Source organism: Muntiacus reevesi, chromosome 3 (assembly GCF_963930625.1).
Source record: "Muntiacus reevesi chromosome 3, mMunRee1.1, whole genome shotgun sequence".
Taxonomy (NCBI): Eukaryota; Metazoa; Chordata; class Mammalia; order Artiodactyla; family Cervidae; genus Muntiacus; species Muntiacus reevesi.
The window spans coordinates 3,748,238-3,763,228 of NC_089251.1; the positions used below are offsets into that span (position 1 = coordinate 3,748,238).

Genomic DNA, 14,991 nt, shown 5'->3' on the forward strand with positions numbered 1-14,991 from the left:
GACTATACATGTTGCCAGGTTTTGCTCTCAGCTGTTTCACTTTCACACACTTGAGTGATATTTCCTTCCATGCAGAAGTAGGAAGGGGAATTGAAGCTCATCTTACCTTTTTTAGATGCATTTGTGCTGAAGACAACTTTATTCACTTGATAGAATATTCCTGTAAGAAATCACCTGAGCGTTACGGAGCCAGAGCCAGGCCTGACTGTATAAAGTATATTATTGACGTTTTATTGCTGTCTGTGTTACTGGGGTAATGTTTCTCTTCTATCTGTGCTGGACTTGATCATGACATAGTCCATCTGTGCTGCAACCTGTATCTGAATTGTCTTTGAACTTTCTTGGATAAAAACCTCAGTATAGAAAACTAGTTATAGTGAAAAGGCCTCTGCCTGCCTTTATTATACCTGTAGTTGTTTTTACATCATAGGCAAGTTGTACAAAATTATCTTAGGTGATGTGATACATAGTTAGATATTTTATGTGGTTTGTGGTTCTGAAGAGTCTCAGGGGTGAGAAGGCCACACACAATACTTTTTCCAAAAGTCCGAATATTCAACTGATATTTTCAGATAAAATACTTTCTAAAGGCATTTGGGTACCTGCCACAAGTGTTTCATAAAGGTGTATATAGCTCTTAGCTCTCTCACCGCTTGTGATGCAGAGATATGCTAGGGCAGAGATGTGTGAAAACATGTGTGCAGGTCCTGCTAAATGACACCGCCGCACGACTGGTCTAGCTGGAGCCCGTGTGCGGCCCTGTGTGTAGACCATCTCTCTGTAAACGTCTAAAGAAGGAAACGAAGGTGAGATGTGAAAACAAGGTGCCTGTGCTCCTCCTGCTTCATCTCAGAACACTGAAGCACCGAGCTCTCATCTTCTTCCTGACCCTGCCCTTTGTTTTTATTCAGAGAGACTTCTTGATTGCCCTTGTAGAAGGGCAATTACCGTGCTGCTTTCAGGTGGGAATACTGCTTTGGGGTCAGACATCAAAGAGGAAGGGTCTAGGTCTGAGGGCACGTTTCCTTTTTAATTTGGCTTCTGAAGGTAAGAACATGGATTGGCCCTGTTACGCTCTGACAGGTGTTTCCTTCCTAACCCCTCAGGGAGACACATTTTTGAGGAGGGTCTTCTCCATTCCTCACTTTTGAGCAGGAAGTTCACAGGCTGCATGATTTTCTCTAGTAGTATCTCCACGGGGCAGGATTTAAATATAAGTGAACAGGTAAACACTTCCAAATGTAAATAAAGGCAGGTAGCCCTTGACTCACCAACACTTACTACCATTACCATCTTTTAGCATCGTGGTAAAGACGTGAAGTCTTAATGTCGAACATTGGACAAAAACTGTTCTGACTTTCTATGCCAATTTCTTTATCTGTGACAGTGATCCTGGCTGGACAGGCTACGAGATCGCATCTGGTATTACATCCTAATTTTACCCTTGCCTTCGATGTTCCTTTTCAGGTAAAACATCCAGCTGTGATTAATTGCAAGAGGAGTCTCCATGACTCCCTGGACTCACAGCTGATTTTAACACTCTCAAGACTAGAGGCTCCAGGGTTTTAACTGCAGCCCTTCTGGTGGAGTGGCTGTGCCTGGGCAAGCACTCCCTGTCCGAGTGGTTTGCTTGGCCTCCTCGGAAGGCCATTCTCTGCCCAGCTCTGCACACACACTTGGAGTATGCTGCTGAGGACCGCTGGTATTGAATGCCTAGGATGTGTTCCACAAGGAAAGATAATTACCCCATCATCTGAGCATGAAGTTTTAACAGCGAGAGAGCTGCCCAACACATTGGTTCAACTTTGGCCAGGATCATATATTGAAGGGCTTGCTTCTCGGCTTTTCCATGCTGAGTATAATTAGGTCTATATTGTGTATGAGGTTCAGCTGCCATGTCTATGTCCCACCCTAGAATGGCTACCAAAGAAGCTGGTGAACTCTTTGTTGACCCACACAGGGTATATTTGCCCGTTGGGTGCCGGACACTGAAATAGGCCCTGGGTGTCCACCAGTGGACCCAACAGGTGGTGTAGTCCCCGTGGAGCTCACAGTCTAATCAGGCTGTACCTAAATGTAGTTTGAAGGACCCACATTTTAAAAAGCAAACTGGAATGTATATATATCATGTTAAACATGGATATTTAATATAATTCAGAAAAGAGAGCAGGAGAAGAAAATAGAAAAATACTAGCTGTTCTCAAATATTTTATGTTTGTCATGCAGAGGGATTAGGTTGAGTTGGTGCTCTTTTGAAGGCTGAGTTCAACTTTGTACATTTATTTAAGAAATATTCTGACTCCTAGTCATTCCGCCAGCAAGTCCCAGGCTCTGTGGCACCTGCAGGAGATACAGTGCTGAGGAAGCTCCTGTCTTTCCTTGCCTGGAACTCCTGTGCTGGTGATGGGGACACGCTCAGTAACTCATTGCACTTCTTTAATCGGGTCGTAGTCAGTGACACCAAGAAACACAGGCTACAGAGAGCATGTGCCAGGCCTGACTTGGTCTGGGCGTGAGTGGAGGGGAGTGAAGGGTTCTCTGAGGAAGCGCTTGTTCAAGTGGAGAATTGGAGGGTGAAGACTGAGCTCGGGAGCGGGCAGAGGTCGGGTTTCTCGGGCACGGGGACAGCTCATACCTGGTCCTGAGGTGGGGAGCACATGGGTCAGCTGAGAGAAGGTGAGGCTCGGGGGCGGGGGGCTGATGCGGGCCCAGTACGTGCTTCATGCCCGGCGCTGTTCTTCCTCCTGGGGCACCTCGGGTAGTTCCTCTGCCTCGCACCGTGCTGTGGGCTGCAAGGCAGCAGGCACCACAGAGCCTCAGGAGGCAGGTGCCGCGACTCTTCTCTCCGTACGGATGACAGGATTTAAGGTTAGACGTTAGAGATGTGCGACCAGCCAGCCAGAGTTACACGGCTGCTCAGTGCTGGAGCCTGGGTTTTTCTACTCCGAGCTCTAATTCTAGAGCCTGTCCTGCCCATGCATTTACTGCCCACTCATTTATAGCTCTAATAAAGACAGTTAACAAAAGGCAGACTTTACAAGTTGAGCGCAATATAAAGAATTTTCCCGCAGCCAGCTGTTCAGAAATGTAGATGGGGAGAGGCCCATGCACCCAGTAATTCCGAGTGTTCATTCCAGCGGAAACCAGATGGCCACCTGTCAGGGGTGGGGTGGAGTGGGGAGCTGGTAAACCCCGACCCCCTCTGACGGCGTCTGGAATCTCACTGCAGCATGAGGTGGTTATTTACAGATACGTGTTTTTTCTTTCCAGTGACCATGAAAGACACCAGGTTGGCAGCACAGGAAACTGAAGTACCAATTGTCCCCAGAACAGGTAAGGCGCAAACTCAGCGCAGCGGCTGGGGGAGGTAGGGGAGAGCCATTCATCTTGTCTGAGGTTGCACTGGTGCAGAGAGGTTTCTTTGCATTCAGGATGTAATGTGGATGGTTTTAGCTATTTGCCAGTAACTGGACCTTCTGTGCCGTGAAATAATTAGTCAAATTACCGGTAATTTATTAACGGCTTATTCAGTGCGAGGCGTGGTGTTAAGTGCATTCTGTGGTTATTTATTTTTCTCTTCACAGCCATACTTTTGGTGTGTCTTCATTTTGCAGATAAGGAATTGGGCTCCAAAATGTTATGTAATTTTCCTAAGGTTGTGTAGCTGGTACTTGGTGTACCCGCGACTCAAATCATCTCTGTTGAACAGCAAAATTTGGTGTTAACCACTAAATAAAATTGAATCCTGAGTGTTTGAGCAAGCCATTTAACTAGCACAGAGGTTCTCAACCCTGGCTGTGCCTTAAAAACCCACATGGGTCTATATAAACAAACCAGATGTACTGTCTGAACCTCGCCCCTTAACCTGCTCTGGAGTGAGTCCTAGGCTTCAAGATTTTATAGCCTTTCCAGGTTATTCTAGTGTACAAACTAGTCTGAGGACCCCAGAGCTAATGAGTTAGCATTTACATCTTAACATGGCTTTATCTATTACTTGTCTCAATCAGTTTTTTGGGGAGGAGATATATCGTGGTTTCTAGGAGTTGGAGGATTCTCAGAGTCCTAGAATATATCCTTCCTACATATCCTGGCTCTGTCATGTCTGTGGCTAGGAGTGTAGCCTGAGTGGCCTGAGTGATCCCTGAGCAAGATTTTGAGTTTAGAGGCAGGCATGCGCAGTGCAGCAGCTTTCTAGCTGCAGGAAGGGCATAGGGAAGATGGGAAGTCTGCTGTCTTTGTACACAGACGGCTCGTGGGGTTCATCTGATGCGCCCTGGCTGCCCTTTGCTGCATTGTCACTGTCTGCCTCATCTTACCTCATAAGAATTATGAAATAAGGTGAGGATTTTTGCCTTAAAGCTTGCTGTCCGTTCACAAACAGGGTCTTACTACAGATTAGACTCACAAGAAGGTGGAAGAAGCATTCTTCCCTTACAAGTACGGAAGACTTTCTGAGTTTGACTTTTCATTTTCAAAACAAATTTTTTTTAAAAATTTTTATTTATTTTTGACTATACTGAGTCTTCACTGCTGAACGGGCTTTCTCTAGTTGTGGCAAGCGGGACTCCTCACTGTGGCGGCTTCTCTTGTTGGGGAGCATAGACTCTAGAGTGCATGGGCTTCAGTAGTTGTGGCTCACAGGTTCAGTTGCCCAGCAGCATGTGGAATCTTCTGGACCAGGGGTCAAACCTGGGTCCCCTGCACTGACAGGTGGGTTCTTAACCTTGGACTAGTGGTGCAAGGAAGTCCCATTTTCACGTGTTTCGTGTGTACTTCACCCTGTCCATTGTCGGAAGGCCCCTGAATGTGTATTTGAACCCAGTATCAGATGGTCCTGTTCATATCCTCGAGGCCCAAGCTGAATGTCACACATCAGAAATCTCAGACTGTATTAAATATTTTCAAAATTGCACTTGTTTTACATTTCAGTATTCATATTGTTAAAGTTTGAAATTTTAATGTAGGAAAAGTAACTTGGTCAGCACCGTCACAGCTGCTGGATTGCTCCCGTGTTAGCACAGGTGTGATACCAGAAAGATGTTCCTCTTCAGCTGCCACTTTTAGTCCCATCACTAACCTTTGTGGACAAGGCAGAACGGAATTCAGGAGAGTTTCTGGTAAGTTATGTTTTAGAAGGAACCTGTACCTGGGATTCACAGCTTGGTCAAGCCTCAAGGATCCTTCATCTTAAAGCCACCTTAACAATTATTGACAACCTATGTCAGTCATCTTGAAAAGCTTTTTAATTTTTAGCCCCCATAGACACAAAATACAAGACAAAAACAACAAGAAATTGTCTTCCAATAACAGTTTTATAAAATCTGTTTTGAAATTTTTGATTAGTGAGTATAAAGTGTGTTTGAATATTTCATTTTTTTTCTTAACATTGTTTTTTTCATATTCTTTATGTTTGACTTGAAGATTATTTATCGTGGATATTGTTGACTATGGTTTGGGTTTTATTTTCATGTTTTAAAATTTAGGTAACAAGCTGGCATTTTATTTTTAATTCACCTTCACAAGACGTGTGGTGTTCCCAAATCTGACTTTTTCTTGAAAGACTACTAATTAGGATTACAAATTAAATGAAGTTATTAAATGATTATTTTTTATAATAAATGTAAAAATTCTGTAAAAGTTAGAATTAAAATATACTTTAATTTCTGTTGTGTAGCCAAGTATTGTTAAAAGTTTTATAAACATTTGGCTCAAAGAACAGCTACTGTTATTTGTAAAGCTATCTAGTGAACCTACCTTCTTGATATTCATTAATATATTTAACTGTTTGAAAGTCCTTATTTTCGAACATAAAAATCATATTAACTGAAGCTTTTATTTTTAATAATAACAAATGAATAAATATTGTATTGATGGAATTTCAACGTGTAAAACACAAAGCTTAGATGTTTCATCTAGAATGTTTTCCCTTTGTTCTGATATTAACGGTAATCCTAAATGCTTGCCTGTCCACATTACAGACTTTGTGTGGATTACGTATGATGGTAACATTAACATATCCTTGCTGGTCACGCATACACAGTCAGGGGTCCCAGAAATGCTGCTAAAGTGGGTGATTGACCGTTCACCTTTCAGTCCTACAGACCAAGGCCACAGCCAGATTTGGGCCAAAAATAGAAGCTAAAATCAAACTTTGTTAAATCCCTCTTTTCCATGCTCGTTGAGACCATGCTAAGTGTTATGTTTGATCAAACCTGGTTACCAGTGTAGAGGTTCAGTCTGGTTTATTCAGAAGTAGTGACTTAGAACCCCTCTGTTGCTTTTGATTGGGTGGTCTGGGAGGCCTCTCCAAGATGGTGACATTTTGAGCAGAGGCTTGAAACCGACAGCAGCACGAGGATCTGGGAGAAGAGCACCCCGAGGACGGAGGCAACAGCAGGTGCAGAGGCCTGAGCAGGGCACAGTTTCCCTGAGCTTTAGAAACCTGGGACTCGAGCAGGGGATGGCAGGGTGCGGTGAAGCAGGCCGGAGGCAGTGGGACTTCATAGCTGCTTGGTCAGGTGTGCCTGGCAGCCACAGGGGAGTTGACTCTTGTGAGCTCTGTGGGGAGCCGCTGGATGATTTTACATGGGAACAGTGGAGTCTGATTTCCCTGTTTCAGCATCTTGGTGGTGGTGTAGGGGAGAGGAGTGATGGAGACTGCTGGTCCCTTGTCTTTAAAGAGACACAATTGGGGCTCAGACTGGGGTGAAACAGAAGGGGAAGTCAGTGGGCTTGCCAGCGGATTAGATGTGAGTGTTAGAGTGGTGGAAGAGTCAAGGATGTCACCTAGACGTTGGCTGTAGACTGATGGTTGTGCCTGTTACTGAGGTCCAGGAGACTGGCAGAGGGACAGGTTTTGGGGTGGGGAGTGGGTATTGAAAGTCATCACTCCTTAATATAAACAGCATCATAGATAGCACTGCACTGTGCTGTGTGACCCCCAACGGTAATAGTAAACTAAACAAAATGTTGCTTTGGTGTGTAGGATACAGAAATGTATGGACTTGGATACTGAACTCTCGGCTTCTCCCATCTCCTGTTTCCTATGCTTGGTTACTTCCAAAATGGAAGCAAGACTTTCCTGGCGAAAGCGATGCCTGATGAGCCTGTGGTGCTAACCTCTCAGTGACTTTTCGCTTGTCTCCTCTAGGCTGTAAAGTTTAACACGTGTGCAACTCACGCACTCCCACCACATCCAGCTGGAGCTGGTCCCTTCCCTCCCTTCTGTACGCATTGAACCGTGTCCGTTTCCTGCTCATGTGTGTGTGGTTCTTCATGGCACATGCTAAGTCTTTCTTCCCTACTTAGCACCCTACACTTAACCCCTCAGGAAATATTTGAATAAGTTTAAAAATGAGAGATATTACAGTCATGGAACTAATTCCAAAGGCTTATGATTGAACTCCCGAGAGGGCTTTTTAGAATGTCAAAAATCCTTGAACTTGAGGCACTTAAGTGAAAAATCCCACAAAAAGCCCATGATTTATATTTTTCCTGGGGATTAGAAAAATATGATTGAAAGGTAGAATTTTAGAATTGAGGAGACAAGCAACAAAAGCTTGTTGCCAAAAAAATGTACGAGTGTATTTTAGACTAAAACGTTATTTTTGCTTTTCTGTAAAGCACTTGGAAAGAGTAGGCTCCAGAAATCAGACTTTATACCTAAATTACAATCTGAAAAACAAGTGAGGTGGTCCGTGACGGTCAGCCCTGAGTACCGCCAAGTTGACTGGATGGGCGCCATCTTTGTTTAGTCACTCTGCTCCGGGCTGCCTGCATTTGGAGGAGCAGTTCTGACACGACTGTCTTCTGAGCACACAGAAGACAGACTCAGGAGCCTCCCTAGCCTGAGACAAGGTAAGCATCTGCTTTACTGGCACGGAACCAAACTTGGGGCCAAATACCTTTAAGTCTAAGAATCCTTTGTGAGTTACTCGAGGTGGAAATGAATGTGGGGATCAGCTAGACAAATGTGCTGTTCAAGTCATTTTGAAAGTGGTGACCCAAAGATTGTCACCAGCATTCATAATGATGATATGTGAGTACCACTCAGTGAGTGTTTATTTGTGCCAGGTACGGTGCTTAACTCTGTGATATAGGTTACCTCATTTAATCCTCTCGATGGACAATAAACCCGGACAGGCTGGTATTATCTTCACTTGTAAATTTAATTTAATCCAACTTACAATCAGGTGAAATTTGTTTCTGTTTTCAGCTTTGAACTTTTACAGTGAAACCTTACTGGTTATGGTCTCATATTTCTGAGTCCTTTGAAATGACTTCCTTTATGATTTACCTGTCGGATTTATACTTATGTAAATATAAATTTGTATTATACTTGTATCATACAGTATGTTTTCTATATCGAGATTTGCTATCAAAAATTCATTTGTATGTTTTAATTGATCTTTCTGGCTAATGAATTTCTGATTTCACCAAGAGAAAAATCAGTGAATATCACCAGGTTGTAATTAAACAGAAGCATAGATAATAGTAAGTTAATACTCACCAGTTTCAGGGGTCCTTGCTCCCTTAAATTTGGCGTTCTCGCAGGAGAGCTTAGCGCTTCGCTAGCACAGTTTTGTCTTAGCGTGGTATTTCTCAAATGGGGTTTATCTGCCCTTGGAAGAATTATTCTGGAGTGCTTATTAAAATGAAAATTCCTGAGTCCACAATTCAGTTCCGAAATGGGCCCAGAAAGTTAGATCTCAGGTGATTTTAATATATACTGAAGCCTGAGAACTGTTCCTTTTTTTAAGTATGTATTTTTATTTATTTATTAATATTTAATTGGCCATGCTGGGTCTTAGTTGCGGCATGCAGGATCTTTAGTTGAGGCATGTGGTGTCTAGTTCCCTGACCAGTGATTAAACCTGGGCCCCTGCATTGGGAGCACAGAGTCTTAGTCACTGGACCGCCAGTCCCAGAACTGTTCCTTGAGCTTACTCAAAGACAAGCAAAAACAAATTAAGAGCATATTTTAATGGCTGCAAGTGACATATACAGTTGGTCTAAGAGCTGAGCCATCTAAGTTCTGCTTTACTGTGGGACCTTGGCAGAATTATTTATCCTTTTTGAATATCCATACTGTGATTTGTAAAATAAAGATAGTATTTGCCTGCCTTACAGTCACTGTGATGATCAAAACCACGAGTTAGTTTAATGTCATGTTTATGGACTTAGGGTTTGAGTGAAGTACATTTGGGGTCAAATTTCAGTTTTCCCCGGTTTTGCTTCCTGCTAGCTTTGTGACACTAAGCAAGTAGCTTGATCTCTGTTCCTCTCCCTGTAAAATGGGGGATAAAAGAACCAATCATACTGTAGTTATATATGGAGTATATTTGATGATGTTTGTGAAGGGTGTGCAGTGCCTGTCTAAGAAATGGTAGCTGTTTTTACAAATACAGCTTTAAAAACCATAGTGGGGAGAAATGAATGATTATAAGTGTGTCTAGTGACACGTGGAGCGTGAGCTGCTTTTTTATATAAAGTGACTGCTTCATTGCCATAAAGGACGGAGTGTTTGAAGGTGCGGGCTTTGCCCTGATGTCCCTGTTCATTCACACCCACTTCGCTGTAACTGGCAACATTGGAGTGTGAGATCGGTGTCTGAAATGAGGGGCATAAACTGAAAACAGAGGAACCATCCCTGGTTGAAGTCAGGTTTCGAACGCATACACTTGAGACCTAACTGGCCATACTGTCTTCTAGACACTGAGGGGGTTATCAAGAAGATAACATTCTTTCAGTTCTTCTGAAAATGGTTTATCTACTCTTTGGATCAGTGATTTGAAGCCTAAACCCAAGGTAGAATCAGCAGTAATTAATAAAACTTCGATTTAGTCCTGTTACTAAGTTTCTGGGATGATTCCAATGGATGTCTTTTTTTTTTTTTTCTTTTAATAATTAGGTTTCTCTCTGTTGCATTGCCTAGAACTCCTCTTCATAAATTTGTCAAGAACCCCGTTATTTACACTCCTTAGCTTCTTTTATCAACAGTGTTCTGGACAAACTTCACTGCTTTGAATACATGCTCGGTTTGTCTGGCAGGTAGGTTTTTGTGGGGTGAAATGGGGCCATTTTATCACAGCATTCCTCTTCTTTTTTTCAGTCTGGTAGTGGCAGCAATGAAGACCCTTCCAAGTCTTTACTGCACGTCCTGAAGCAGCAGAGCACACTCGTGTCAGATGATGGCCCAGCAAGCCAGCATTGGGGAGCTCCTCTCCATGCTGGACTCCCCGCTGCTGGGTGTGCGTGACGACGTGACAGCGGTTTTTAAAGAGAATCTCAATTCTGGTAAGCCAGATCCTGCCCTGCTTAGCTACTTCATCTTCTGAAGAGAGTCCTTAAAACCACCAAGAGAAGGCATACATAGGTGGATTCATTCTATATGTGTGTTAAGTTTTTGGTTGTGGAACTGTTCATAGGCTATGCACTGTACACGTGCTCAGTTGCTCAGTTGTGTCCAGCTCTTCGCAACCCCATGAACTGTAGCCTGCCAGAACTCCTCTGTCCATGGAGTTTCCCAGGCAAGAATACTGGAGTGGGTTGCCATTTGCTGCTCCAGGGGATCTTCCTGACCCAGGGATCAAACTCACGTCTCCTGCATTGGAAGGCAGATTTTTACCACAGAGCCACCAGAGAGTCCCTTCACATAAACTTAGAAACATAGAAGTAAGACTCACATAAGGAACCGCTCGTGCCCAGCCTTTACTGTTTCAGTGAACCTCCCTGACATCCCCGTACACAGGTATTTTAAAACAAATCCCAGGTACATCATTTCATCTGTAAATCATATGTCATTTTTAATATGAAACATGCTTGCATGCATGCTGAGTTGTGTCTGAGTCTGCAACCCCATGGACTGCAGCCCACCAGGCTCTTCTGTCCATGGAATTTTTCTAGACAGGAATACTGGAGTGGGTTGTCATTTCCTCCTCCAGGGGATCTTCCTGACCCAGGGATTGAACCTGCATCTCCTGTGTCTCCTGCATTGGCAGGCAGGTTCTTTACCACTGAGCCGCCTGGAACCTCTTTTTAATCACAGAAATAGAAGTTTAAACAGTACCCTTTTTTTGCTTACCAGATTGGCAGAAATCAAATATTGGTCATAGAAATGGGCACTGTTAGCAGGAGAATGAATATATGGACGTTTACCCCTTTTGGAGTATCTGTCATTAATTAAAAGCACATGCCATTTGGTCCACTTATAAGAATCCATATTTCATTCACTTGAATGAAATGTAACAGAAACTTGGAAAAACCAAAGTATCCTTCAGTAGGCGCATGACTGAACTAATAGTGGAGCCATGAGGAGAGCGAGGAGCTCGGCGCAGAGGAGGAAGCAGGTCGTCGGTGCTGCTGTGGAAGGGGTCATGGCGGCAGGAAGGAGGGAGACACCTTCTGCGGCACCTTGTTGAGGGGCAGAGACGCACACACAGACTGAGGGTGTCTAGGCGTGGGGCTGTGTGCGCGTGATTCTGCCAGGGTGAGAAGCCTTGAAAGGACAGGAACCAAACCCCGGAGTGTTTGTCTCTGCAGAGGCTCGTGAGGCCAGCGGTGAGGAAAACTGTCACTTGTGTTTTATTCACTTTCACATCGTCTGAGTTGTTAACAATAGGCATGAATTATTTTTGTCACTAGAACAGTTTAAAAAAGGAGACAGTATTTCATGTGCTCTTAAGGCTACTTTTCACAGTTTGTTGTGATCCACAAAGTCAAAGGCTTTAGTGTAGTCAGTGAAGCAGAAATAGATATTTTTCTGGAATTCTGTTGTTGTTTTTATGATCCAGTGGATATTGGCAATTTGATCTCTGGTTCCTCTGCCTTTTCTAAATCCAGCTTGAACATCTGGGAGTTCTTGGTTCACATACTTTTGAAGCCTAGCTTGGAGACTTTTGAGCATTACTAACATGTGAGATGAGTACAATAGCGTGGTAGTTTGAGCATCCTTTGGCATTGCCTTTCTTTGGGATTGGAATGAAAACTGACATTTTCCAGTCCTGTGGCCACTGCCGAGTTTTCCAAATTTGCTGGCGTATTGAGTGCAGCACTTTCACAGCATCATCTTTTAGGATTTGAAATAGCTCAGCTGGAGTTCCATCACCTCCACTAACTTCGTTTGTAGTGATGCATCCTAAGGCCCACTTGACTTCTCACTCCAGGATGTCTGGTTCTAAGTGAGTGATCGCACCATTGTGGTTATTGGGGTCATTAAAATCTTTTCTGTATAGTTCTTCTGTGTATTCTTGACACCGTTTCTTAATATCTTCTGCTTCTGTTAGGTCCATACTATTTCTGTCCTTCATTGTGCCCATCTTTGCCTGAAATGTTCCCTTGGTATCTCTGATTTTCTTGAAGAGATCTCTAGCCTTTCCCATTATATTGTTTTCCTTTATTTTTTTGCATTGATCACTGAGGAAGGCTTTCTTATCCCTCCTTGCTATTCTTTGGAACTCTGCATTCAGATGGGTATATCTTTCCTTTTCTCCCTTGCCTTTCACTTCTCTTCTTTCCACAACTATTTGTAAGGCCTCGTCAGATAGTCATTTTGCATTTCTTCTTGTTGGGGTTGGTTTTGATCACTGCCTCCTGTACAGTGTCACGAACCTCCGTCCATAGTTCTTCAGGCACTCTATCAGATCTAATTCTCTTGAATCTATTTGTCACTTCCACTGTATAATCTTAAGGGATTTGATTTAGGTCATATTGAATGGTGTAGTGGTTTTCCCTACTTTCTTCCATTTAAGTCTGAATTTTGCAGTACGGAGGTCATGATCTGAGCCACAGTCAGCTCCCAGTCTTGTTTTTGCGCACTGTATAGAGCTTCTTCATCTTCGGCTAGCAAAGAATATAATCAGTCTGATTTTGGTATTGGCCATCTGGTGATGTCCATGTGTAGAGTTGTCTCCTGTGTTGTTGAAAGAGGGTGTTTGCTGTGACCAGTGTGTTCTCTTGTCAAAACTCTGTTCACCCTTGCTCTGCTTCATTTTGTACTCTTAAGACCAAACATGCCTGTTACTCCAGGTATCTCTTGACTTCCTGCTTTTGCATATAGTAAAGCGTCTGCCTGCAATGCGGGAGACCCGGGTTCGATCCCTGGGCAGGGAAGATCCTCTGGAGAAGGAAATGGCAACCCACTCCAGTATTCTTGCCTGGAAAATCTCATGGACTGAGGATCCTGGTAGGCTACAGTTCATGGGGTCGCAAGGAATTGGACAGGACTGAGCGACTTCACTTCACTTCACTTCACTTCCCCTATCATGAAAAGGACATCTTTTTTGGGTGTTAGTTCTAGAAGGTCTTGTAGATCTTTATAGAACCATTCAACTTCAGCTTCTTTGGCATTAGTGGTTGGGACGTAGACTTGGATTTCTGTGATGTTGAGTGGTTTGCCTTGGAAATGAACAGAGATCATTCTTTCATTTTTGAAACTGCATCCAAGCACTGCATTTTGTACTCTTTTGTTGACTATGATGGTTACTCCATTTCTTCTAAGGGATTCTTACCCACAGTAGTAGATATAATGGTCATTTGAATTAAATTCGCCCATTCCAGTTCATAGTTCACTGATTCCCATCACTTCATGGCAAATAGGTGGGGAAACGTTGGAAACAATGACAGATTTTATTTTCTTGGGCTCCAAAATCACTGCAGATGGTGACTGCAACCATGAAATTAAAAGACGCTTGCTGCTTGGAAGAAAAGCTATGACAAACCTACACAGCATATTGAAAAGCATAGACATTACTTTACGAAAAGGTGTGTTTCTAGTCAAAGCTATGATTTTTCCAGTAGTCATGTATGGATGTGAGAGTTGGACCATAAAGAAAGCTGAGCGCCAAAGAATTGATGCTTTTGAGCTGTGGTGCTGGAGGAGACTCTTGAGAGTCCCTTGGACTTCAAGGTGATTAAACCAGTCAGTCCTAAAGAAAATCAGTCCCTGAATATTCATTGGAAGGACTGATGCTGAAGCTGAAGCTCAGTACTTCGTCCACTTAATGTGAAGAATTGGAAAAGACCCCGATGCTGAGAAAGATTGAAGGCTGGAAGAGAAGGGGACGACAGAGGATGAGATGGTTGGATGGCATCACCAACTCAGTGGACATGAGTCTGAGTAAGCTCCGGGAGTTGGTGATGGACAGGGAAGCCTGGCGTGCTGCAGTCCATGGGGTTGCAAAGAGTCAGACACGACGGAGCAACTGAACTGAACTATGGTTACTTAGGCATATAAACTTGATATTATCCAGTTGTTAAACCTAAATTCATTTTAGAAAGCAGAAATACAACACTTCATGTAACTGTGGGTAGTGTACAAAGAAACATTCTCTGGATTTTGTTACTGGCAACTATTAATATTTGAGGTAAGTTTAGAATGTTAGAGGAAATAACTTTTATAAACAGTCCTTTTGTTTCTTTAGACCGTGGTCCGATGCTTGTGAACACCTTGGTGGATTATTACCTGGAAACCAACTCTCAGTCTGTATTGCACATCCTGACTACCTTGCAAGAGCCCCATGATAAGGTACCTGCTGGGTGCTGAGTGGTCCCCTTTCTCCGGGGGCCGTGACCGCATCTGTGTAGCCCCAATGCCCGGCCTGTTTGGAGCTCACTCCTTCCACTTCCTTGTGCCACTGATGCTGCTGCTCCCAGATTGTAGCTACACATACAAATAGTCGTCAGGACTTTTGTTTCCTGAAAAAGTTTCAAAATACAACATATTTCAGAGGCCTTCAAAGATCTTGCTCTCAGAAGAAATCCTGTGATCCTAAGCTATAATTGTACAGTGACGATGATCCATAAGGTACCCATCTTTAAACACGTGCTCTGAGTAGGGTTTTTAGACTTTTAATCCATATGGCGAAAGCTGTAAGTGTGGTACCTCATGGGGCTAATTGCCTAGTGCTCTTTCCAAGCACCAGGTACTTGGAAGGCTCCTTTATGTTTTGTTTTTGCTTTTATTTTTGTTGATGGTAAATAGCTAACAAAGCA

The 14,991-nt window shown here is 43.3% G+C and overlaps 1 protein-coding gene across 7 annotated transcripts in view; it reads left to right on the plus strand.

Moving 5' to 3' along the window:
- Window positions 1–14,991, plus strand: part of TSC1 (TSC complex subunit 1) — a 52,096-nt gene that overhangs the window by 5,555 nt on the left and 31,550 nt on the right. For 4 of the 7 annotated variants that reach the window (XM_065928179.1, XM_065928178.1, XM_065928184.1 and 1 more), the window contains exons 2-4: window positions 3,271–3,333; window positions 10,112–10,296; window positions 14,421–14,524. In XM_065928179.1, the coding sequence (XP_065784251.1) occupies window positions 10,188–10,296; window positions 14,421–14,524 (213 nt within the window). In that variant the 5' untranslated portion in view covers window positions 3,271–3,333; window positions 10,112–10,187. Of the gene's footprint in view, window positions 1–3,270; window positions 3,334–4,964; window positions 7,858–10,111; window positions 10,297–14,420; window positions 14,525–14,991 lie in introns of those variants that run through there. The other 3 variants (XM_065928181.1, XM_065928180.1, XM_065928182.1) reach the window with 3 other exon arrangements.